General features: G+C 44.0%; 5 protein-coding genes across 8 annotated transcripts; 3 read left to right on the top strand and 2 right to left on the bottom strand.

Annotated features, from left to right (window-relative positions):
- Nucleotides 1-207: 207 nt before the first annotated feature.
- Nucleotides 208-3,946, top strand: ftcd (formimidoyltransferase cyclodeaminase). Its single transcript, XM_053417128.1, has 14 exons — nucleotides 208-310; nucleotides 640-823; nucleotides 901-1,029; nucleotides 1,146-1,234; nucleotides 1,396-1,575; nucleotides 1,661-1,798; nucleotides 1,905-2,036; nucleotides 2,114-2,175; nucleotides 2,421-2,547; nucleotides 2,628-2,789; nucleotides 2,916-2,959; nucleotides 3,047-3,185; nucleotides 3,412-3,507; nucleotides 3,580-3,946. The coding sequence occupies exons 1-14, from the start codon at nucleotides 257-259 to the stop codon at nucleotides 3,661-3,663; spliced, it is 1,620 nt and encodes a 539-aa protein (XP_053273103.1). The 5' UTR covers nucleotides 208-256; the 3' UTR covers nucleotides 3,664-3,946.
- Nucleotides 3,695-7,542, top strand: LOC128430971 (uncharacterized). 3 transcript variants are annotated; one of them, XM_053417129.1, is made up of 4 exons: nucleotides 4,092-4,538; nucleotides 4,824-4,928; nucleotides 5,148-5,227; nucleotides 5,800-7,542. In XM_053417129.1, exons 1-4 carry the CDS (start codon nucleotides 4,184-4,186, stop codon nucleotides 5,890-5,892), a joined length of 633 nt encoding a protein of 210 aa, XP_053273104.1. In that variant the 5' UTR covers nucleotides 4,092-4,183; the 3' UTR covers nucleotides 5,893-7,542. The 3 variants fall into 3 exon arrangements, with proteins under 3 accessions (XP_053273106.1, XP_053273104.1, XP_053273105.1); XM_053417131.1 differs by lacking the exon at nucleotides 5,148-5,227 and having other exon boundaries at nucleotides 3,695-4,538; XM_053417130.1 differs by lacking the exon at nucleotides 4,824-4,928.
- Nucleotides 7,543-9,173: 1,631 nt separating this feature from the next.
- On the bottom strand, nucleotides 9,174-10,565 carry dph3 (diphthamide biosynthesis 3). Its single transcript, XM_053417132.1, has 3 exons — nucleotides 10,407-10,565; nucleotides 9,528-9,602; nucleotides 9,174-9,411 (listed from the first exon to the last, which is right to left on the bottom strand). Exons 1-3 carry the CDS (start codon nucleotides 10,512-10,514, stop codon nucleotides 9,337-9,339), a joined length of 258 nt encoding a protein of 85 aa, XP_053273107.1. The 5' UTR covers nucleotides 10,515-10,565; the 3' UTR covers nucleotides 9,174-9,336.
- Nucleotides 10,566-11,030: 465 nt separating this feature from the next.
- LOC128431302 (putative claudin-24) lies at nucleotides 11,031-12,058 on the top strand. The gene has a single exon (XM_053417582.1). The coding sequence runs from the start codon at nucleotides 11,405-11,407 to the stop codon at nucleotides 12,056-12,058; it is 654 nt and encodes a 217-aa protein (XP_053273557.1). The 5' UTR covers nucleotides 11,031-11,404.
- A 1,975-nt stretch (nucleotides 12,059-14,033) lies between these two features.
- On the bottom strand, nucleotides 14,034-19,791 carry cdk15 (cyclin-dependent kinase 15). Of its 2 annotated transcripts, XM_053417120.1 has the most exons (13): nucleotides 19,573-19,791; nucleotides 18,838-18,966; nucleotides 17,706-17,800; nucleotides 17,496-17,575; nucleotides 17,294-17,388; nucleotides 17,117-17,179; nucleotides 16,748-16,871; nucleotides 16,495-16,615; nucleotides 16,322-16,415; nucleotides 16,175-16,238; nucleotides 15,829-15,877; nucleotides 15,397-15,539; nucleotides 14,034-14,576 (listed from the first exon to the last, which is right to left on the bottom strand). In XM_053417120.1, the coding sequence occupies exons 1-13, from the start codon at nucleotides 19,735-19,737 to the stop codon at nucleotides 14,464-14,466; spliced, it is 1,335 nt and encodes a 444-aa protein (XP_053273095.1). In that variant the 5' UTR covers nucleotides 19,738-19,791; the 3' UTR covers nucleotides 14,034-14,463. The 2 variants fall into 2 exon arrangements, with proteins under 2 accessions (XP_053273095.1, XP_053273096.1); XM_053417121.1 differs by lacking the exon at nucleotides 14,034-14,576 and having other exon boundaries at nucleotides 15,443-15,563.
- Between the last annotated feature and the right edge of the window lie 1,703 nt (nucleotides 19,792-21,494).

The following is a 21,494-nucleotide window of genomic DNA, read 5'->3' as shown; positions in this document are numbered from 1 at the left end:
TTTAATCCTCACTGTCGTCCTCTGTACTGACACTTAAACATCTTATTGATTTTATTATCGATGAATCTTCAGATTGAGTCTTTAAAGTTTATAAGTGTGCAGACTCTGTGTTGCAGTGTGTGTCCTGGGGGGGGCAGTGTGATCAATCATTTACAGCTGTTGATGATTTAGTGGGGGTGGGGGCGGGGGCGTGGCATGAGGGGGGGTCAGTGGATGAGCTCGGACTCTGGTGTTTCTTCTTCAGACTGCAGACGCGATGGCTCAGCTGGTCGAGTGTGTCCCGAACTTCTCTGAGGGTCGAAGCCGAGAGGTCAGTGATTCGGATTTAAATTCTATTTGTTGATCAGTTTTATCAACGTCTCTCTCACTTGATGAAGAAGAAGAATTCAGAAGTCAGTGGACATTGAGAGGGTTTTTATTGAAAGTCTCAGAAACTGTTGGTTTAACTGAAGTTTGACCTTTGACCTGTTTGTTCTGTCCAATAGTTAAACCTGTTAAAGTTCACATCGTTTACTCAGTGACTGGAACAGGTCGTCAGTCAATCATCACCAGACTTCAGGACAAATTCATTTTGATTTAACCAGAAGTTTTTAAACGTGTTTCACAAAGACAGAATAAAACTTTCATCTTTAATCTCAGGTGATCGACGCCATCTCGGCGGCCATCTCCGGCACCAGCGGCTGCAGCCTGCTGGACGTTGACCCCGGGGCCTCCACCAACCGCACCGTCTACACCTTCGTGGGTTCTCCTGAGGCGGTGGTGGAGGGAGCGCTGAATGCTGCGCGTCAGGCCTTCAGCCTCATCGACATGAGCCGCCACTCAGGTCCGTGCCGCTCTGCTCGCCACCGCCTGTGATCCACAGGGAGTGTTGACTGTGTGTGTGTGTGTGTGTGTTTTCAGGTGAACACCCTCGGACCGGAGCGCTGGACGTCTGTCCCTTCATCCCCGTCCAGAACGTCACCATGGCCGACTGCGTCCAGTGTGCTAACCTGTTCGGACAGAAACTGGCAGAAACGATGCAGGTTCCCGGTGAGACCACGTCAACACCATGCGTCAGATTTCTGACTTGACATCAAAGTTTGATCATATATTATAAATATGTTTAATCAGGAATGAAAGGTGTGACTCCTTGTTTCTGGTCCCAGTTTATCTTTATGGCGAAGCAGCGAGACAAGAGGCGAGGAGGAGTCTTCCTGCTGTGAGAGCCGGAGAGTACGAAGCTTTACCTGAGAAGGTAACAGACAGACGTCACTCGTCAAAGATCCTCTACTGAAGGAAGAGGGAATGGCTTCTTGCAAAATAAGAATCCAGAAAGTGAAATGTATTTAATACCGGACCTCCTCCTTTGTGATCTATTTCAGTCTGATCTCAGGTTTGTTGTTTTCTCCTGTCCAGTTGAAACGAAGTGAATGGGCCCCTGACTTCGGCCCCGCAGACTTCGTCCCGGCGTGGGGGGCCACGGTCACTGGAGCCCGTAAGTTCCTCATCGCCTACAACGTGAACCTGATCGCCACCAAAGAACAGGCTCACCGCATCGCACTGGACATCAGGGAGCAGGGCCGGGGGAAAGAACAGGTGCATGCTGGGAGTCTGAGTTTACTAACCATTATCTCCTAAGAAAATGTCTGACGACCCCTTTCCCTTGGTGTTTGTGGAGCAGCCCGGGCTGCTGAAGAAGGTGCAGGGGATGGGCTGGTACCTGGACGAGGCCAACGTGGCTCAAGTGTCCACCAACATCCTGGACTACGAGCTGACGCCGCTCCAGACCGTGTACCAGGAGATCTGCAGGGCCGCTGAGGTCAGAGGTCGACACGGGTTCAGAGCAGGGAGCTGCAACAGCTTTTATTATTGTCATATTATTGTGTGTGAATGACTGATAGCGACACGTGTTGTTCTGTGTCCAGGACCTGAAGCTGCCGGTGGTCGGCTCTCAGGTCGTCGGCCTCCTCCCTCTGAAGGCTCTGCTGGACGCTGCAGACTTCTACATCCACAAAGAGCAACTGTTCGTCCTCGAGGAAGAGCACAAAGTCCGCCTGGTCAGCTGAGAGGTCTCCGTCTGTTACTGTCGTCTCAAAGTCACATGACCATGACCTTTGTGTCTCTGTGTCTCCAGGTGATCACTAAACTCGGCCTGGACTCTCTGGGGCCGTTCAACCCGAAGGAGCGAATCATAGAGTTAGTTCACTTTGTTGATTTTCTATCTGATACAAACTGTCCAAATTCTTTTGAATGGATCTCTACAAGCCAATCACAGTGTTCCATATCACTGAAGGGGATCCGTAGTGGAGCCTCTCTGTCGGTCAACAGGAAGTGTGAAAACAGCTGCATGCCAGAAGGTCACATGACACGGTTTGGGATGGGACAGATGATCAGCAGCTGCTTGGTTCAGTCTGGTGGAACTCGTGTGTTTCCCTGTGCAGGTACATGGTGAGGGCCGAGGACGACTCGCGGCTCGTGTCTCTGTCTCTGCAGAAGTTCGTCCAGAGCGTCGGAGCCCGGACGGCGGCTCCTGGTGGAGGATCTGTGTCTGCTGCTGTCGCTGCTCTGGTACCAGTTTCTGACTCGGTGTGAGACATCTCTACCTACAAACGTCTCTGTGATGGTGTTGTGTTGTCTGCATCCTGCAGGGGGCGGCGCTGGGGGCCATGGTGGGTCAGATGACGTACGGGAAGAGGCAGTTTGAGAACCTTGACGGCGTCATGAGGAGGCTGATTCCTCCATTTCATCAGGCCATGAACGAGCTGCTGCTCATGGTCGACGCCGACTCCACCGCCTTCAACAGCTACATGGTGAGGAGACGCCACGACACAATCAATCAACACAACACAACACAACACGCCCACACCACCGCCATGTTACCATCAAACGTCTGTGTGCTACCATCTGTGTCGATGAAGTTTGTCTCTCTGTTCCAGGTGGCGCTGAAGATGACGAAGACGACGAAAGAGGAAGTTCAAAGGTCTGAGTTTACTGTGTGTGTGTGTGTTGTGTTTATAATGTGTGTGTGTGTGTTTTAGTTGTGTTTAAATTGTGTGTGTGTTGTCAGGAGAGAAGCCGCGATGCAGGAGGGTCTGAAGCGAGCCGTCAGCGTCCCATTGGCTCTGGCTGAGAGGATCCACGTCCTCTGGCCGTCTCTTAAGGAAATTGTCGTGTATGGAAACGTTGCGTGCAGATCTGACGCTCAGGTGAGTCTTCCATTCAGCCTGGATCATTCTGGTAGTGAAAGGGCAAAGGTCACGGTGGCCTGTTTGTTTCCCTTGAACATGACGTATAAGATCTGCTTGAGAGAATGTTTACAACAAACATTAGACAAATTGATTAACTGGTTAGATTTTGGTGGTCAAAGGTCACGGGGCCTGGTTGGCCGAGGCAAACGATCACAGTGCGGTGACTGGAGTTAGTTTTTTCCAGGTGGCGGCTAAAGTTCTGGAGGCAGCGGTTCACGGAGCGTACTACAACGTGATGATCAACCTGCGTGACATCAGAGATGAGCCCTTCACTGCAGCTGTAAGTGTTGGTTCTCTGTGTCGCTTGCCTGTAAATGAACCGTGACCATCAGCGACTTGTTGTGTGTGTCAGACGGAGCAGAGAGCGACCACGTTACTGCAGAACGCCAAGGACGCCGCCGCCGCCGTGCTCGCCGCCGCCGCCCAGAGGAAGTGAAGCTGTGCGATCAGAGAGGACACCAGCGCGGGGCCACTGGTTATACTGGTGTTCATGTGAAGCTGTTCATGTGAGCTGCTGCTTTAAAGTAACTGAGTATATTTACTCAACTATAACAGAGAGTTACTTCAAGTATTCAAGAGGGAAATACTATACCACAGTAAATACTTGTTTAGTCTCTTTACTTTGACTGGTTTAGTTACTAGTTACTTTTAGCCCTGGCGCATGTGACAGATTCATCAAATAAAAACTTTTGAATAAATCTTACATCAAAGAAACCAAACGTAAGTTGTTGTTTTGTTGGTTTTATTATCAGTGTCATTCAGCTGATTAAAGGAACATGTTGACAGATGTTAGATGTTTGTGAAGATGGTTTCTGGTCGGGCTGAGGGAGACAGTCTCACTTCCTGTTGAGCGTCAGTCATCAGGTCGTCTGTTTACGACATCACCTCGAGAAACAGGAAGTGCAGAGCACTTCTCTCCGAGGAAGACGAGGTCGGTTGAGACGGGTCTCGTGGTGATGGTGGTGATGGTGGTGCTGGTGGTGCTGGTGGTGGTGGTGATGATGATGATGGTCTGTGCTGAGGCTCTGCAGGTGAAGAAGGTGGAGCTGGGTCAGGACGTGACGTTGACCTGCTCTAGGAACGCTTCATACTGGAGCATGGAGATCCACAGTCAGCTGATCTGCTGCATCGCTCACATCTTGACGGCTTCTGAAGCTTCCTTCAGCTGCCCCAGCTTCAGGTCCAAGTTCTCTCTGCTCAGAACCTCTCTGACCATCTCCAACGTCAGCGCTGACGACTGCAGACGCTACTTCTGCTCCAGGAAGAGCCAGGGCAGCCTCGTTCACATCGACACCTTCCAACTGGTCTCAGGTCAGTTCTCCACTCACATTCACATCTATGATTATTGGGTCTTATTGAGAGAAGTTTCTGCAAAGTTTGTTGAAACAAAAGTTGTGTAATTATCTTCCTCCTCCGTTAACGACCAAATCTAAAAATGCAAAAATCAGCGGACAGTTCTGACAGTGGCTCTGATGTCACTGGGAAGTTACCAGTCAGAGACTGGGTTCAGAAGCTGAAGCAGCTGTCTGAAGTTCTCTGTCTGACCAGCAGAGGCCGACTGTCGATGAGGAGTTTGTGCTAATCTATTATTTCCAGGTGTTGTATCCACGCCAGCCTCCAACATGTCTGAAGCCCTGTGGACGACCTGTCCCGCGATGTTCGCGTCTCTCAGCCTGAACATCGTCTTCATAGCTACCATGAGTCCGTTTTATTTTAAACCAAAAATACTGCAAATACTAGTGCTATGTCGCTAACACTCCTGCTAATAATGCTACTAATACAAATGTGATAATAATGCTACAATAATACATATTGCTACACATTCAAATATGTTACTGTTGCTACTATTACCATTGCTATCACGGCTAACACCACAATAACTGAACTAATGCTAACAAATGTAAATGCTGCATTTGACAGGTGTGATTGGCTCGTGGCTTTGTGTGAAGAACAGATTGTGTGTGAGTTCCCCTGTCGCTCACACGCCAGAGACTCCACAGGTAAAGAGCTTCACCTTTAATGCTAATGCTACCACTACATACAGCTACTACTTATGCTAGTGTTAGCTTAGCTTTAGCTGCTACTTACAGCTAATCACTGCTTCTGTTGCAACAGCTAACACATACTTCACTTATTAGTGTTGCCTACTCTACTGCTAGCTGCAGCAGCTACTTGTATTCGTAGTATTAGTACTAATAGAATTAGGACTTGCATTATTAGTACCAATAGTATCTACCCATTCTAAACTTCTTCAACTTGTATTTTATTCTTTATTTATTTCTACAGTTACTTCAGTTGATGCTGTTTGTGTTCTGCCAGATCTATTACATCATCCTGTCATGAACCTTCTTTTACTAATAAACAGTACTCACTACTCTGTACTCACTCAGTACTCAGTACTCTGTACTCAGTACTCTGTACTCACTCAGTACTCTGTACTCAGTACTCTGTACTCACTCAGTACTCTGTACTCAGTTCTCAGTACTCTGTACTCACTCAGTACTCTGTACTCAGTACTCTGTACTCAGTTCTCTGTACTCAGTACTCTGCACTGTGTTCTCTTATGTTTCAGTATGAGGAGATCCCGTTTTACTCGTCCTCAGTTCTTCCACCTGCTGCTCCAGAGTGCGTTTACTACAAAGCTCAGCTTCCTGCTCCACACTGACTGTCTGTACCTGGTCTGTAGCTGTACTCGACTGGTCTGTACCTGGTCTGTACCTGGTCTGTACCTGGTCTGTAGCTGTACTCACCTGGTCTGTACCTGGTCTGTAGCTGTACTCGACTGGTCTGTACCTGGTCTGTAGCTGTACTCACCTGGTCTGTAGCTGGTCTGTAGCTGTACTCACCTGGTCTGCTCACCTGTCTTATTTATATTAAAAGATTTTCTATTGAAGAGATTTTCTGTTCCACTTTCTCAGTTGACAATTTGTCATTAAACCTTTATTTTATATCTTGCTCCTGGTAAAGAAGAAAACAACTGGGGATAATCTATGTAAATGATCATTTATAATTTAATAAATTATGTTTAAAACACAAATGGGTAAATATTAGGGTTGAGCCGAATACTGGGATGAAGCGAGTATCCGGTACAGATAATGAACTTTCACGAGCACGAGTACCACTCAGAGTAAAAAGTCAGTATCCGTACTCGTGATGAATGAAAAAGTTCACTGCTGCTGCACACAACACAATGTTGTCGTTGTCACAGCCGCTCTGTCCACAGGGATACTAACGCACACACACCACATTATTAACGTTGTGTTTAACTTTGTGTAGAAATAAAAAATACATCACCCCCCCCAAAAAAATCTACGACAGGAAGTAAAAAAGGCCGGTGGTCAGTCAAACACACAAACATCACACTGTACAATGAGTATGAAATCCTGCTATGACTTAATACTTCTTAATATTGCATGTGGTGTTCATTGAGTCACTGAAGTTTATTTACCGAAGTGTACAAACAACTTGTTCTGAATGGTTGTCTTACTCTTGTCTGGTCATAGAAGTTGTTGAAATCATGAATAAATTGAGATAAAGTTGTTTGACTTGAAGTTCGAAGAAATCTTAAAACAGGAAGTAGCAGGAGTGAGGTTGAGTAGAGTTTAAGGTGTGAAGAAGAATGTGGCCTGTGGTTGATAAATCTGAAGTGACTCACTTGTTCTGTAAAATACTTTCTGTTTGTCAAAGTGCTGAGTTTCCATCTAATGATCCTCTCGACCTTTGTTTGATTTAACTTGACAAACAATCATTCAAAATCTGCACCAAATAACAACCAGATTTAAAGAGCAGGTTTTTGTTTATTCTGTTTTAGTCACATTAACATATAGTGAACAAATATTAGTGTCGACTGTGTATAAAGGGACTTAGTTTTGTGAATCCCATCGTATTAAGATGAACCAGAATTCACATTAACTTCGTAAATTCAGCTTCAACCTTTCAGTAAGATTTCGTTATTAAGTACGTTCACACCGAAGACTTTATATATAAAGGTTCACAAACGTGAGATGTTTCCAACTGTGGCTGTGATCTTTTTATCTACTTAGATTGTGTGTCTCTGGAATTGTGAGTTAATAAAGTTCAGTGTTTCAGAATTAGAATTCTTTTATTAGCCAAGTTTATTGTCACATACAGGAAGTTAACTAACCCAGTTTCCATGAGAAGCCGGCACAAGAAAAACGTATTTTCTATTATTAATACAGGTCACTTTCATTCTTTTTCACAAATTACATCAAAAAATCAATTAATTTCTGTTTTACATTTAAATGACGTCAGTGAACTATGTACAAAGTAAATAAAAGAGATTTATTAAAACAGATTCATGTTTTTGTGGAGCTGGTTAAAATAAGAAACATTTATCTTAAATAAATCCGGAACCAGTGTTGGTCATCCTCAAAATAAAAGCATCACATCTATATGAAGAATTTAATAAAGAGGGACATTTCTGGATCGCCCCCTGGTGGCTGACTCGCCTGTTACACCACCTTGTTGAGTTGCAACTTTATGTTTACATAACATATATCATTTGTACATATGTTTTTATAAATAAAGTTATCTACAAAAAGGGGAAAATAAAGACAAACTGTGGACTTAAATCAAATATTAAAAGTTTAACATGAGAAAATAGTTTGTATTATAGAATTTACTTTAACTTTATTTCAGATTGGGTCCATATCTATGGAGGACCATACATGACTCAAGTATAAATAAATAAATAAAAAAGGAAATTAATTAATTAATACAGAAAGAAATAAATACGTTAATAACAACAGAAATGTCTAAATAAATGTCTTAAATATATTTGCACATTTATTTATTCCCTGATTTCTTTTCGATTTCTGTGTCCGTATGCTAATGAGAAAGGCGGGCCTAACCGCAGTCTCACGCAGGATTGGTCACAGGAGTGTAATGATCCAGCCCTACTGCCTCTGCCTCTCAATGCTGACTGGTGTCCAGTAGCTGTTTGCAGTGTTGAGCCAGTTCACACTTAAAATGAACTAGTTCAAGTTCAGTGGGTTAGTTCAGGTTATTTTTTATTGGGATGATTTAGCTGTCAGTAGTCCTGACTGTGAGCGTCACGTGTTCTACTGAGCACAAGGAGCGAGCCGAGAGGAGAAGGAGGAAACAGAAACTCCAGCTCGGTACAAACCACCTGCAGCTTCTGCTCTGATCATGAAGCCGCTGATCTCTGATCAGATGTGACCAGAGAAACTCTGGAGTTCAGCTCTGTCCATATAAGCCCCTCCTCTTCCACTTCCGGTTTGTTTGACGTTAGGCTGCCACACACTCTTTATAATATTAATAATTGAAGACATGACGCAGCCTCTTCAGGTTAAAGGTGAAGTTTTCTCTCTTTTCTCTTCAGGTCTGCATCACATGCAGGGGGGGGAACTCACGTGTTTACACAGGTGAGTGTTTCCTGTTTGTGTCTTTGTTGTGTCACTTGTCTCCAGATTTTTTTAAACCAACTTTATTACCAAAGACAAAATCAAACACAGGTGACACACAGCTGATGTGGTGACATCATCAGTGTGACACCTGGCTCAGTGTGATGTCATTAATCGGATTACGGTTTAAATGCAACAAAAAAACTTTATTTAGTAATGACATGGGCCCCCCCCCCCCCCATCAGTCTGAAACCCATCAACCTAATGTGTGTTTATATATGACTGTAACCATGGGAACCAGCATCTGACTGAACGCAATGCATGCTGGTTATGAATCGTGTCTGGAGGCAGTGATGGAAACATCTCGATGGTCGAAGATGTTAGAATAAAAACAGCTTTTTGTCCCAGGAAGGGGAAATGCTGCTGATGACGTTTACACAGGAAGTGAGGATGCTGCTTTCATGACATCACTTCCTACGTGTTACCCTGGTAATGTGAACACGCTACACTTGAACCACGTCAACAGAAAATGTCAAAGTAAAATAAAAACTTGTTAGGAGCATTTTTTATGTTTTAACCACTTTAATAAATATTACGTTAGTTACAAACATATTTAAAATCCTCTGATCATAACAACGCGAGCTCTGATCGTCTGCTCCAGTCGCAGTTTCTCCTCCAGCGAGGAGCAGTGCCTGATGGGTAATTTGGTGGGGGGGGGGGGGGGGTCAGGACTGAGCCAGCTCCAGTTTCATCTCTGACGACGACGGAGCTTCGATTATTTCTCCCGACATGAACAAATCCTGAAACAAAGGATTAGAATCAGCTCACGGGAAACTGCAGCTCTTATTTTGAAGGGACACAGTGTCTGTTGTCCTGGACTGACTCACTGGGACAGTCCAGTGATGCGTTCACTGACCTGATCGTAGATGACTTTAACGATGAGCGAGCAGCTGGGACACGTGGCCACTTCCTCTCCGTTCTCCAGGTCTTCCTTTACAAACAAATTAACGTTCAGTGATCAACTCGTCAACATGTCAACAAACTAAAATCAACAAGTTCAGCATCGCCACTTATGTTCAGCTGTTTTAATCAAGAAAAAAAAAAAACACTTATTAATGAATGTGAAAACATTATATAGTATATAATATAATATAGTTGTAACAGTAAAAATTATAATATTAAAAGGATAAGTTCAGAGTTCATCAGAATCATTTAGTTAATTTAGTGACTTTACGTTGGTTGTTTTTTGATAAACTTGAAATAACAAACTGTATTGATCTGATGACATCACAGCAGCAGAAAATACAAATGTAAATATAAATAAGAAACCTATGATTCTATGTAAACTGTATTTGTATATTATGTATATGAATGTATATTTGAATATGTATCAGTATATAAATGATTATTATGTCAACATATACTTGATAAAGTATAACTGTGTGTGTTTGACTAGTTTAACAACTTGTAACACACGTCACAACAAATGATCAATAAAGTTTAAAATGACCAGTGAAAATCATCTAATAACATGAACGTGTTCGTCAATATGAACCAAACTCTATTTTAAAAAGTGAAGGTTTAACGTCTACGTCCTCGTGTCGGCTCGTCGTGTTCTGAAGGAAGCTCCATTAAAATCTTTCAGGTTTAATGTTGACGATCATCAAACTAGAGCCGAACTGACCGCAGCTCTCGGTTCAGTGAGAGAAGTGGAACCAGTTCAGAATCCGTGTGTCTGAGGCGGAGACCAGCGGAAGTGGAGTTATTCTAACCGGAAGCTGGTGGAGATCGGTACCTTAGTGATGCAGAACCTGTCTCCGCACGGACACGGGAAATAAAACATCTGCGTCTCTGCGTCAAATTCAAAATCTTCGATCTCAACTTCATCGTGAAACACCGACATGTCGGCGCAGCGTGACGTCAGGCCGCGCTCTGATGACGTCAGCAACACAGTGTCAATAAATATTCAACTCAAAACTTTATTGACACGTTTAAAGAGACAGAACCAAAGACTGAAGTTTGAAACCTGCAGCTCTGCTGTTGTCCACCAGGGGGAGACCATTCACCATCAATCAGAATCAGGTTTATTGGCCAAGTAAGTTTGCACAAACAGGGAATTTGACTCGGTGAAGTGGCTCTCAGCTGTTTACACAGAATACACATCACAAAACAAACAAAACAAAACAAATCAATACAAAACAAAACAAAACAAATCAATACAAACAGTCCGAACAGTGCGACGGTCTAAGAAAAGAAGTGCAGGTGTGCGTATTACAATTATCCAGTGAGGGTGAACTAAGTAAACATAATTAAATATAATTATAATATATATTATATATAATATAATATAATTTCGGGAGTAACTGTACAGTGGTTATTATAATAATAATAATATCAAGTAAAAAATTAACTTAAATATCAAGTGTGTGTGTGCGTGTATGTGTTTCTCTCTCTCTCTGTCAGTGTCTCTGTGTCTCTCTGTCTCTCTCTCTCTATCCGTCTCTCTCTCTATCTCTTTGTCTCTCTATCTCTCTGTTTGTCTCTCTCTGTGTCTCTCTGTCTCTCTATCTGTCTCTCTATCTCTTTGTCTCTCTCTCTCTGTTTCTCTCTCTCTCTCTCTCTCTATCTGTTTTTCTCTCTCTCTCTCTCTCTCTGTTTCTCTCTCTCTCTCTCTGTCAGTCCCTCCTCGCTGTCGACAGGATATTGTGTGAAAGCAGCCGCCCCTCCTCTTCCCGAGGGGAGGTGCAGAATGGGAGACGTGGGGGAGTCGATGATCCTCACACCTGCAGCGTCATGGACCCGAGGTCGGTCGCTCTGGAGCTGCTGGGGGTGCTGGTGTCGGGGGGGGCCTGGCTGTGCTCGCTGGCGACCACTCTGATGTCCACGTGGTTGACTCTGTCCACGGAGCTGCTGCCCAGCCAGAGCTTTGAGCTCGGCCTGTGGGGGACGTGCGTGGTGCAGGACCTGGGGGGGCTGGAGTGTCGACCCTACCACAGCCTGTTGGGTCTCCCCCCCGACATCAAGCTGGCCCGGATCCTGATGTGCGTGACGCTGGGCACCGGGCTGCTCGCCGTGCTGCTGGCCATCCCCGGCCTGCATCTGGTGAATGGCTGCGGCGGCCAGAGAGATGGCCTGAGCTGTAAGAGGAGCCTGAAGGCGGCGGCGGGGGGGCTCTGCCTGCTGGCCGGCTTCCTGGGACTCGTCCCCGTCTCGTACATCGCCCACCTGACCGTGGTCCGCTTCTTCGACGAGTCGGTGCCGGACCTGGTGCCTCGCTGGGAGTTCGGGGACGCGCTGTTCTGCGGCTGGATGGCCGGGGTCCTGCACCTGGTCGGGGGAGCGCTGCTGCTGACCTCATGTCTGCGTCTGAGGAGACACAACTGTCTCGGCCCCGGAGCGACGGGGACGGGGCCAGGACGCCGCCTCGTCAGGTCCGAGTACGTCTGAGGACCGTCCACCATCAAGAGGCTGAAGCTTCAGGATTCAAGAAACCATCTTCTTCACAAGCTTCTGAGACTTTAATGATTCACGTCTCCTGAACATCTGGATTTAAAACTTTTGATCTCAAAGATAAATCTGTCAAACTGAGACTTAACAAACTTTAAACTTAAACTTTCAAACTGAGTTAAAATCATCAGTAGCTCATCAGATTTTTTAAATTCTATTTCAGATATAAAACCAAGTTCAAATATAACGTCTTCACCTGATCAAACGTTTCAACGGAGTCACTTTCAATCGTTTTTACCAAAGACACAAACACCTGCTGCTACTTCCTGTTTCATGCTTCCTGTTTCCTGTTTCATTCAGGACATTTTATTTTCTGACACGCGTGAGCATCTTTACTTTAAACATATCTTTATTCCTGTCGCATGATGAGAGATGAGTTTATTTTGAAGAACAGGAAGTGATGTATTCCTGTTCAATTAGAATGATGGCAATGACAAAAATCTGTTTGATTGGTTGATTGATTGATAAGCAATGATATCAGCGGATGATTGTAAAGAAGAAAAACTCGTAAATAAAATAAAATTGTGCTGACGTTGATCATTTATTCTGGAAGTTCATCAATCTGCATCATGTGACGCCATGGGAACCAAAATAATGAGTTTACACAGTTAACATGTTTTTCTTTGATAATTTTTCTTTGAATTTTGAATAGGAATTTTTAACCCTAACGATTCTGACCAATCACAGCCCGTTTCTCCTGGTGTCCCACGGGAGGTTTGTCCCGGGGTCTCGACTCTCAGGTGTCTGGTGTCTGTAGCTGGTTCAAACTGTCCGGTTGTGATTGCGCAGGTCGGTCCTCACAGAGACGTAGAAACACAAACCCTGGCTCTCAGATGGGGAACATGGAGGCGCGGCGCTGCGGGACCTCACGGCACAACGCCTTCTCTTTAATTGCCCTTTTCCTCTGAGGACAATGGAGCCCTGATTTGGGAGAAGTTGGTTTGGGCAGCAGGTCAACGGAGCAGCGTCTCGTGGTCGTGGACAGGAAGTGCCCCCCCCCCCCCCTCACCCTCACATTGTTCCACCGCAGCTGTCATCAAGAATGCAAACGCTCATCGCCGTGCCAACGCAGACAAACCCCCCCCCCCCCCCCCATCTGAACACATCAGGTTCCTCGAGGACATCATGGAGCTGAGGACGTGATGAGTCCATGTCTCCTCAGGGTGGCGCTGTCACTGAATCACGTGAGATCACAAAGACTCACCTGAGTCTCACTGACTGGGATTGGATGTTTGGTGCTGAAGTGCATGCTGGGAGTCGTTATCGTCTTCATATTGTGTCTTTGCTATTTCCTGATTATTTCTGCAAAGTTAAGTCGTTCGATTCTTATCATGGAAAAAAATGGAGAAAGAAACATCAGATCCATTCGTCAGGAGACTTCGAGACTTTCTTCAATAATCCCTGATTGATTAGTATCACAGACTCTGAGTACTAAAGTAATGTGTTGGTAAGAGTACTGCAGGATTAAAGTAATCTGGGGACTAAAGTAATCTGAGTATCTGTTGACAGGGTGTCCTCACAGATACAGTAAGAAGAGTGTGTGTGTGACGCTGGTGATCAGCATCCGTCAGAACAAAAGATCAGTTGAGACGACAGGAAGTGTGTGTGTGTGTGTCTGTGTGTCTGTGTGTGTGTCTGTGTGTGTGTCTGTGTGTGTGTGTGATGTAATACACTGATGGACCAGAATACAAAGGAACGTGTTCACTATTACACATCAAGTAACTTAGTACATTTACTCCTAGTGGAATACTACAAGTACTAGGTTACATTTGATCTGCAGCTTTGGAAAATACAAGTAGAGCTTCAACTATTAATCGGTAAATGAAGTGTTTAAATTAAACAAATATAAAAATATTAAATGATTGACAGACAAGCTGGTGTAGAAAAACTTTCAATAAAGTTGTAAAATTCAAACTTGGGTTAGGGTTGAATTTAATCTTCAGATTTGAATAAACCAACGACACGTTTTTAAATCGTAATCAATCTGCTGCTGACACATGCTAACGGGTGCTAGGAGAGTACACTGCGCTTAGCTTCATGCTAACAGTAACAAAACCGAGCTAACAAAAGAAGAACGTCTTGTGTTTATACTTCCTGTTCTAACATTATTAAAAATGACGGAAGAGGTTTCTGAATCTGCATCTGCAGAAAAAAGAAACTATTCGTTCAGAGGATGCGTCTCAAACATTGTCACTGTTAAACATTGTGCGTTTATTTTCAAGGAAAGTTTGACGTTACGTTTCTTGACTTTTACTAAATGTACTTTACGTTGAAATCTTTAGCATTAAAAGGTGAAGCTTGGTTTCCTGTCGTCTTCTCGGGCTAACGATGGTTGGAGCAGTGAATCACCAGCGCATGGCGGCGGGCAGCAGGGACGGTTTGATTCGTCGCCCGGGATTAAAAATGTCTCGGACCTCCGTCTCCAGACGAACACCTGGAACCTTGAAGATCGACACCACTGAAAAACACAGAAGAAGAAGAAGAAGAGTGTCGTCTCTGGGTTTGTCATGCCAACTATGCTAACATGAGCTAATCTGCTGATGAAGCTAAACACACTTGTGACCAGGTGAGTCACAACAGCTACAGAAATTTTAGCAAGTGTCAACAAGACTTCATGTTACCATCATAGTGTGTTAGCATATGTTCAGCTTTGTTAGTGTGTAATTCTGTCTTTACTTTAGGAGGTAGCGTTGTGTTAGCATGTTGTAATGTTAGCATGTACTTACTGTCTCTGAGGTGCATGATGGGAGGAGCTAGCGTTGTGTTAGCATGTTGTAATGTTAGCACGTACTTACTGTCTCTGAGGTGCATGATGGGAGGAGCTAGCGTTGTGTTAGCATGTTGTAATGTTAGCATTTACTTACTGTCTCTGAGGTGCATGATGGGAGGAGCTAGCGTTGTGTTAGCATGTTGTAATGTTAGCATGTACTTACTGTCTCTGAGGTGCATGATGGGAGGAGCTAGCGTTGTGTTAGCATGTTGTAATGTTAGCATTTACTTACTGTCTCTGAGGTGCATGATGGGAGGAGCTAGCGTTGTGTTAGCATGTTGTAATGTTAGCATGTACTTACTGTCTCTGAGGTGCATGATGGGAGGAGCTAGCGTTGTGTTAGCATGTTGTAATGTTAGCATTTACTTACTGTCTCTGAGGTGCATGATGGGAGGAGCTAGCGTTGTGTTAGCATGTTGTAATGTTAGCATGTACTTACTGTCTCTGAGGTGCATGATGGGAGGAGCTAGCGTTGTGTTAGCATGTTGTAATGTTAGCATGTACTTACTGTCTCTGAGGTGCATGATGGGAGGAGGCAGCGTGCTGAAGTACGCGTGCTGCAGAGACTCCTGGGCAGAGATCCGATCTGTAGGAACCCTCTTCATCATGCACTGGACCAGGTCCTCGGTCTTATATGGCAACTGGTTCAACCTGATCCAGATCAACAAAGACTAACTACTGAACCCTTTAGCATTAGGCTCTGTTAGCATCTATGTGGCATTTAAAATATGATCATACATGTAGCATGTCTTACATCTGTTGTGTACGTTGTTGTTCAATCACACGTTAGTCCATGCTAACAGTTTTATACACACTGAACCGCTCCATGGGGACAAACTCTCTTATGAAATTAGAAAATGCTCAAACCATAGCTCCATAAGTAAGCTAGGCTTTATGCTAACACCTATCTATACATTTAGCTGAGTCACTGTTAGCTCACCTTTTCCAAACAGTCCTCAACTGTTTGGGCTCCGACTGATGAAACCACTCTGAAGATGGAAAACAAGAATGTGGCCTTAGCAAACATGCTAAATGACCTAGCTACAGAATATAGCACAACATGTTCAACGTTTAAGATCAACAGTTCCCATGATGCTTTGAGAGTGTCCCAGTGGGAAAACAGGAGGAGCTGAGAAAACTTTAGCCTTTAGTAGAATTAAAGTTTCAGTACACGGAAATGTACAAGTATCCAAAACCCAGAGGAGGAAAAACTACATGTGATCATAAGGTTGAAGAAAATAATTGTATGATTGGCTGTTGGGACACAGTGGGCGGAGTTTACTCACCTGGTTTATAATTAGGTAGCAGACTGACTCCAGGCCAGGAATCCTCCGAGGGGACGCCAAGCACCTGATTACAGATATAAGACAAATATTACTCACGCTTCGTATCGGTAGTGTTTATTCGTGGTTAGTCTTTAGTGCTGTCGATACCGTCCAGATCCTCTGGAGCTGTTCGAACACATCAGTGATTCCTGGGAATGCCGGCGCCCCCTGCAGCATCTCGATGAAGATACACCCAGCCCCCCTGACTCAAGGAGGAAAGCTTTATTGATCCACACCGGTGTTGACGACAGTTTGAATCTTCCATCACCTGCAGGACTCACCACATGTCGAGTGCCGTGGAGTAATCTGTGGATCCCAGCAGCACGTCGGGGGGGCGGTACCACAGAGTCACCACCTCAGACGAGAACGTGTGACTGGGGATGGACTTAGACCGAGCCAGACCTGCCAGAACCAGAACCAGAGTCAGGACCAGTAAGAATGTAAGTCAAAGTTTTATGTTAGCGTCAAAAGAAAAATTATTCTCAATGCAAAAAAAATTGTGGAGCTCCTGAGCTCCGGGAATTGGCTCCTCACCGAAGTCGGCTAGTTTGAGTTCTCCGAGGTAACTGATGAGCAGGTTCTGAGGCTTCAGGTCTCGGTGGAGGATCCTGCGACTGTGGATGTAATAGAGACCTCGCAGCAGCTGGAACATGAAGATCTGCACAGACATGTTGATAGTCAAATAGCACCACCTGCTGCCACCTCAGAGAACTGCAGATAGTTCCTTCTCATTAGACTGAGCTCAGTTCAAACATGTTGCAGTAACTTGAAGACGAAGTATCTAACATCAGTTCTTTTTTTAAACAGAGTACTGCAGACAGTTTGATTCTTTGACTTTAATCTGGTTAGTATTTGTTTTTACTATAAAGTTAAAAGATATTTGTTGTTTGGCTCAGATCGTACTCGGATGTTATGAGAGTGAAGCCCTCCAGGATGTTGGCTCATGTACTGAGCCAGGTCCGTCTGCTGTGAGAAGAGAAGAAGAAGAGTCGTCCATCATCACCAGGAACATATCTTTGTTTTCCTGAGCGGGCGAAGATCATGTGACTGGACTGAAAGCTCCGGGTGTTAAAGTCTCACCACGTATTCAAAGACAAATGTCAGCGAGTCTCTGGTGTGGATGATGTCATGAAGGAGGACGATGTTAGCGTGTTTCAGACCTTTGAGAAGAGACGCTGCGCACACAACCACACACACACACACACACACACACACACACACACACACACATTAATGAGGGTTTTTAGGATGACTCGGATAATGTTATGATCTGATTGGTGACCTTCTCTGATGGCGGTAAATGGCACACCCTCCTCCGTCTTCATACGAATGACCTTCAGCGCCACCAGCTGGCCGTTAATCCTCCACAGGAGAAAAAACACAAGTTTATTAATTTAACTCATCATGTGATATTTCATATACAATCTTCATTTGAACAGCAGCTGGTAAATCGTGGTTAATAGTTTCTAGTGGATAAAGTGATGATGCTCACCTGCTGATGCCTTTATAAACTGAGGCGTACGCTCCCTCGCCCAGTTTCTCCAGACTCAGGTACGACTGAGCTGCTCCGAACTGAAGACCTGGTCTCTGAACATGTCACACGTCAAACAACATGTCACACGTCAAACATACAGCATGTCACACGTCATACAACATGTCACACGTCAAACAACATGTCACACGTCAAACATACAGCATGTCACACGTCATACAACATGTCACACGTCAAACAACATGTCACACGTCATACAACATGTCACACGTCAAACATACAGCATGTCACACGTCATACAACATGTCACACGTCAAACAACATGTCACACGTCATACAACATGTCACACGTCAAACATACAACATGTCACACGTCAAACAACATGTCACACGTCAAACAACATGTCACACGTCATACAACATGTCACACGTCATACAACATGTCACACGTCAAACAACATGTCACACGTCAAACATACAACATGTCACACGTCAAACAACATGTCACACGTCATACAACATGTCACACGTCATACAACATGTCACACATCATACAACATGTCATAGGTCATACAACATGTCACTGGTCATACAACATGTCACACATCATACAGCATGTCACACGTCATACAACATGTCACACGTCATACAACATGTCAAAGGTCATACAACATGTCACTGGTCATACAACATGACACATGTCAAACAACATGTCATACCTCAAACATACAACATGTCATACGTCATACAACATCTCACACGTCATACAACATGTCACAGGTCATACAACATGTCACACCTCAGACATACAACATGTCACACCTCAGACATACAACATGTCACACGTCATACAACATGTTATTCGTCATACAACATATCACACGTCAAACAACATGTCACACGTCAAACATACAGCATGTCACACGTCATACAACATGTTACACGTCATACAACATGTCACAGGTCATACAATATGTCCTCATGTCACATCATAAAGAACGACGTCTCCTCATGTGTCACATGTAGTATAATGTCTCATGACATCACATTATATATATGGGTCATATTAATATGTCACATGTCTAACACGATTTGTGTGTTAACGTGTCGTGTAAACGTCATGTGATCTGACCCAGGTGACGGCGTCCTCACAGCTGACTCCTCCCACCGGGTCACTGTTGCTGCGTCCTCTCTGAACACGCAGCCGTCGCGTCTGAAGCGTGTGGAACCAATGAGACGAGTCGGACTGGACCACGCCCACCTGAGGTCACACACACCAACAGGAAGTGACACCTGGAAACTTTAATGACTTGAATCTGACAGATATCACAGTTATATTTCATGAATTAGTTTTCATTACATTTCTTTAATTATTTCTTTATGTAATGGAATATCCTTATTATTTACTAAATTACAATATTTATATATTTAAATCAATAGATAGTTTATGACTCAATAAATATTTGAACATACAAATGATAAATATCAAAAATTATTATTGTTTTTGATTATTGTAGAGTAATACAATTGCGTATAAATCTAATTTATATTTATCCAATATAAACATATAATTTATGATACACTGTAAAAAATCAACTACAGTGACACAGTGATAACACGAAGGTTCAAAATATTTCAACTGAAATCAAAGGGTGTACACTGTAAAAAAACTAAGACATTTATCAGGATGTTAAAGAGGTCAGAAGTCACATGAGCCTCAGAGGTTCTTCTTCCTGTTTCACTACGAACCTCAGTGACATGCTAGTAACACGTGAGTGACACGCTAGTGATACCAGAGTGACACGCTAGTGAAAAGTGAGTGACACGCTAGTGACACGTTAGTGAGTAACTCCGTCTGGTTTGGTACCTCAGCCGGTTGAAGTGATGTTGAACTCGTGCTTTTTCTGAATCTTATTTCCTCCATCATGACCTCCTCCTCCTCCTCTTCATCCCTCCTCTGTTTCACCTCCTCATCCTCCTTTTCCTTGTCACCACAGCAGCACCCCCTCACCCAGTGACACACGACCTCCATCTGTTGTTTCTCTCTCTTTACTATCCACTCCTCTTCCTCCTCCTCTCTCTCTCCTCTTACTCCTCTCTCTCTCTCTCTCTCTCTCTCTCTCTCTCTCTCTCTCTCTCTGTCTCATGACTCACATGAGTTCGGGACAAGCAAACAGAGTCTCATGACCCCCCCCCCCCCCCCCCAGTATCTATCCAACAGTGTGTTTGTGTTTGTATGTCTGTGTGTGTCTGTGTGTGTGTCTGTGTGTGTGTCTGTGTGTGTGTGTGTGTCTGTGTGTGTGTGTGTGTCTGTGTGTGTGTGTGTCTGTGTGTGTGTGTGTCTGTGTGTGTGTGTGTGTGGGTGTGTGTGTGTCTGTGTGTGTGTCTTTGTGTGTGTGTCTGTGTGTGTGTCACAACTCTGATTAACTGTAAATAGTCAGGAGCCTGAACACTGTAAAAAGTCAGTGCTTAGTTTTACAAACTAACAACATGGGAATGAGATACACTGTACAAAAATAATCTGAGCGTTTGGTCCACTGTAAAAGATGAAGCGCTATAAAAAGTTACAAACAGATGATAAAGTGAACCAATATGGAGAGGGTGCACTGAAGAGATTCTGGATTCTCCCCAGAGCGTCGACACAGCGGCTGAGCTCAGATCAGCTGTTATTGATCCATCCCCAGATCGTTCCACAGATTCATTAAAGGACATAAACTGATCAACTTGAACAGTCAGGCTCTTCACTGACTCACATGTTTAACACGTTAAGACCTGAACTGATTCGTGACCTCTGACCTCATGACAAAAAGCCTCTGTCTAGAGCTGGCTTCACTGAGACTGACTCTTTCACAATAAAAGCAATGTGTAGTGAAGTTTTTCATACTCTATGTAGTTCATTGTTTCCCATAATGCATCGACCTGTCGTATAAATGTAAAAACGATTAGAGCAACGCAAACTGACACAAACACGTTTATTTTAACTTTCAAAGATGATCAACATGTTTTTAACTAAAAGTATTAATACTTAGAGTATCATTATTAGTACATACAATCAGTATGAGTACTAGTAGTATCAGCATAGTACACATGAACATGGAGTTGTTTGTGTTCCCAGTCTTCAGGTTGCTGATCAGAGGCAGAAGCTGATTGGTCGATGTGATGTCACTCAGGTGGAGTGAGAGCACCAGGTGACGCAGGTGAAGCTGATGAGCTGCTGCACAAACTGTGAGTTCATTAATATCTTTATATATTTGTCTGTTTGTTTGTGGCTCTTCCAGAAGCTGTGCTTCTTCTTCTTTTCTTGTGCTGGTTCATTTGTTTTGTGAATCAGGAACCAAACCTTGAGTAAGAAACTCTTCTTCCTCCTCTCTCCGAGTTCAAAGCTCATCTTCATCATCTTCATCATGACCTGTTTCCTTCCTGGAAACACGTCACTTATTACAGTATAAACTTTTTCCTGTTCAGTTTTTCCTTAATTCATTTTCAAAAATAAATTTTCTACTTAAACTTTGTTTAATAGTTTCTGAATAAAACAATTTGACTTTATATTTTAACATGAAACATTATTTGAACTTAAACCTTCAAACTTTTTAGTTGAATCAACTCTAAATTTATCAAAGTTTATGAACATGACGCTCGGACGTCCTACTTGGAGTTCGAACTTGTGAACTCTGGGACACGGAGCTGCAGTTGTGTGACATCACACAACAATGGCGGCACTCGTGGATCCTGTATCTGAGGCCGCGACCCTGTGATGACCTCTGGTGTGTGACGGTTCTCTCCTCATGT

This window comes from Pleuronectes platessa, chromosome 24 (genome assembly GCF_947347685.1).
Source record: "Pleuronectes platessa chromosome 24, fPlePla1.1, whole genome shotgun sequence".
NCBI lineage: Eukaryota > Metazoa > Chordata > Actinopteri > Pleuronectiformes > Pleuronectidae > Pleuronectes > Pleuronectes platessa.
This window is presented reverse-complemented; position numbering and strand designations above follow the sequence as displayed.

Bases quoted from the DNA above. Each gene is read 5' to 3' on its own strand.
- LOC128430971 (XM_053417129.1), top strand. From the start codon at position 4,184: ATGGTGGTGATGGTGGTGCTGGTGGTGCTGGTGGTGGTGGTGATGATG. The intron at 4,929-5,147 runs GTCCGTTTTATT...TGCATTTGACAG, and splicing joins CGTCTTCATAGCTACCATGA to GTGTGATTGGCTCGTGGCTT. The intron at 5,228-5,799 runs GTAAAGAGCTTC...CTTATGTTTCAG, and splicing joins ACACGCCAGAGACTCCACAG to TATGAGGAGATCCCGTTTTA.
- dph3 (XM_053417132.1), bottom strand. From the start codon at position 10,514: ATGTCGGTGTTTCACGATGAAGTTGAGATCGAAGATTTTGAATTTGAC. The intron at 9,603-10,406 runs GTACCGATCTCC...TTGTTTGTAAAG, and splicing joins ACAGGTTCTGCATCACTAAG to GAAGACCTGGAGAACGGAGA. The intron at 9,412-9,527 runs GTCAGTGAACGC...CCTTTGTTTCAG, and splicing joins TTAAAGTCATCTACGATCAG to GATTTGTTCATGTCGGGAGA.
- ftcd (XM_053417128.1), top strand. From the start codon at position 257: ATGGCTCAGCTGGTCGAGTGTGTCCCGAACTTCTCTGAGGGTCGAAGC. The intron at 2,176-2,420 runs GTTAGTTCACTT...TTCCCTGTGCAG, and splicing joins CCGAAGGAGCGAATCATAGA to GTACATGGTGAGGGCCGAGG. The intron at 3,186-3,411 runs GTGAGTCTTCCA...AGTTTTTTCCAG, and splicing joins CGTGCAGATCTGACGCTCAG to GTGGCGGCTAAAGTTCTGGA.
- cdk15 (XM_053417120.1), bottom strand. From the start codon at position 19,737: ATGGAGGTCGTGTGTCACTGGGTGAGGGGGTGCTGCTGTGGTGACAAG. The intron at 18,967-19,572 runs GTACCAAACCAG...GTGTGACCTCAG, and splicing joins CATCACTTCAACCGGCTGAG to GTGGGCGTGGTCCAGTCCGA. The intron at 16,872-17,116 runs GTACGATCTGAG...ATGTCTGTGCAG, and splicing joins TTCACTCTCATAACATCCGA to ATCTTCATGTTCCAGCTGCT.
- LOC128431302 (XM_053417582.1), top strand. From the start codon at position 11,405: ATGGACCCGAGGTCGGTCGCTCTGGAGCTGCTGGGGGTGCTGGTGTCG.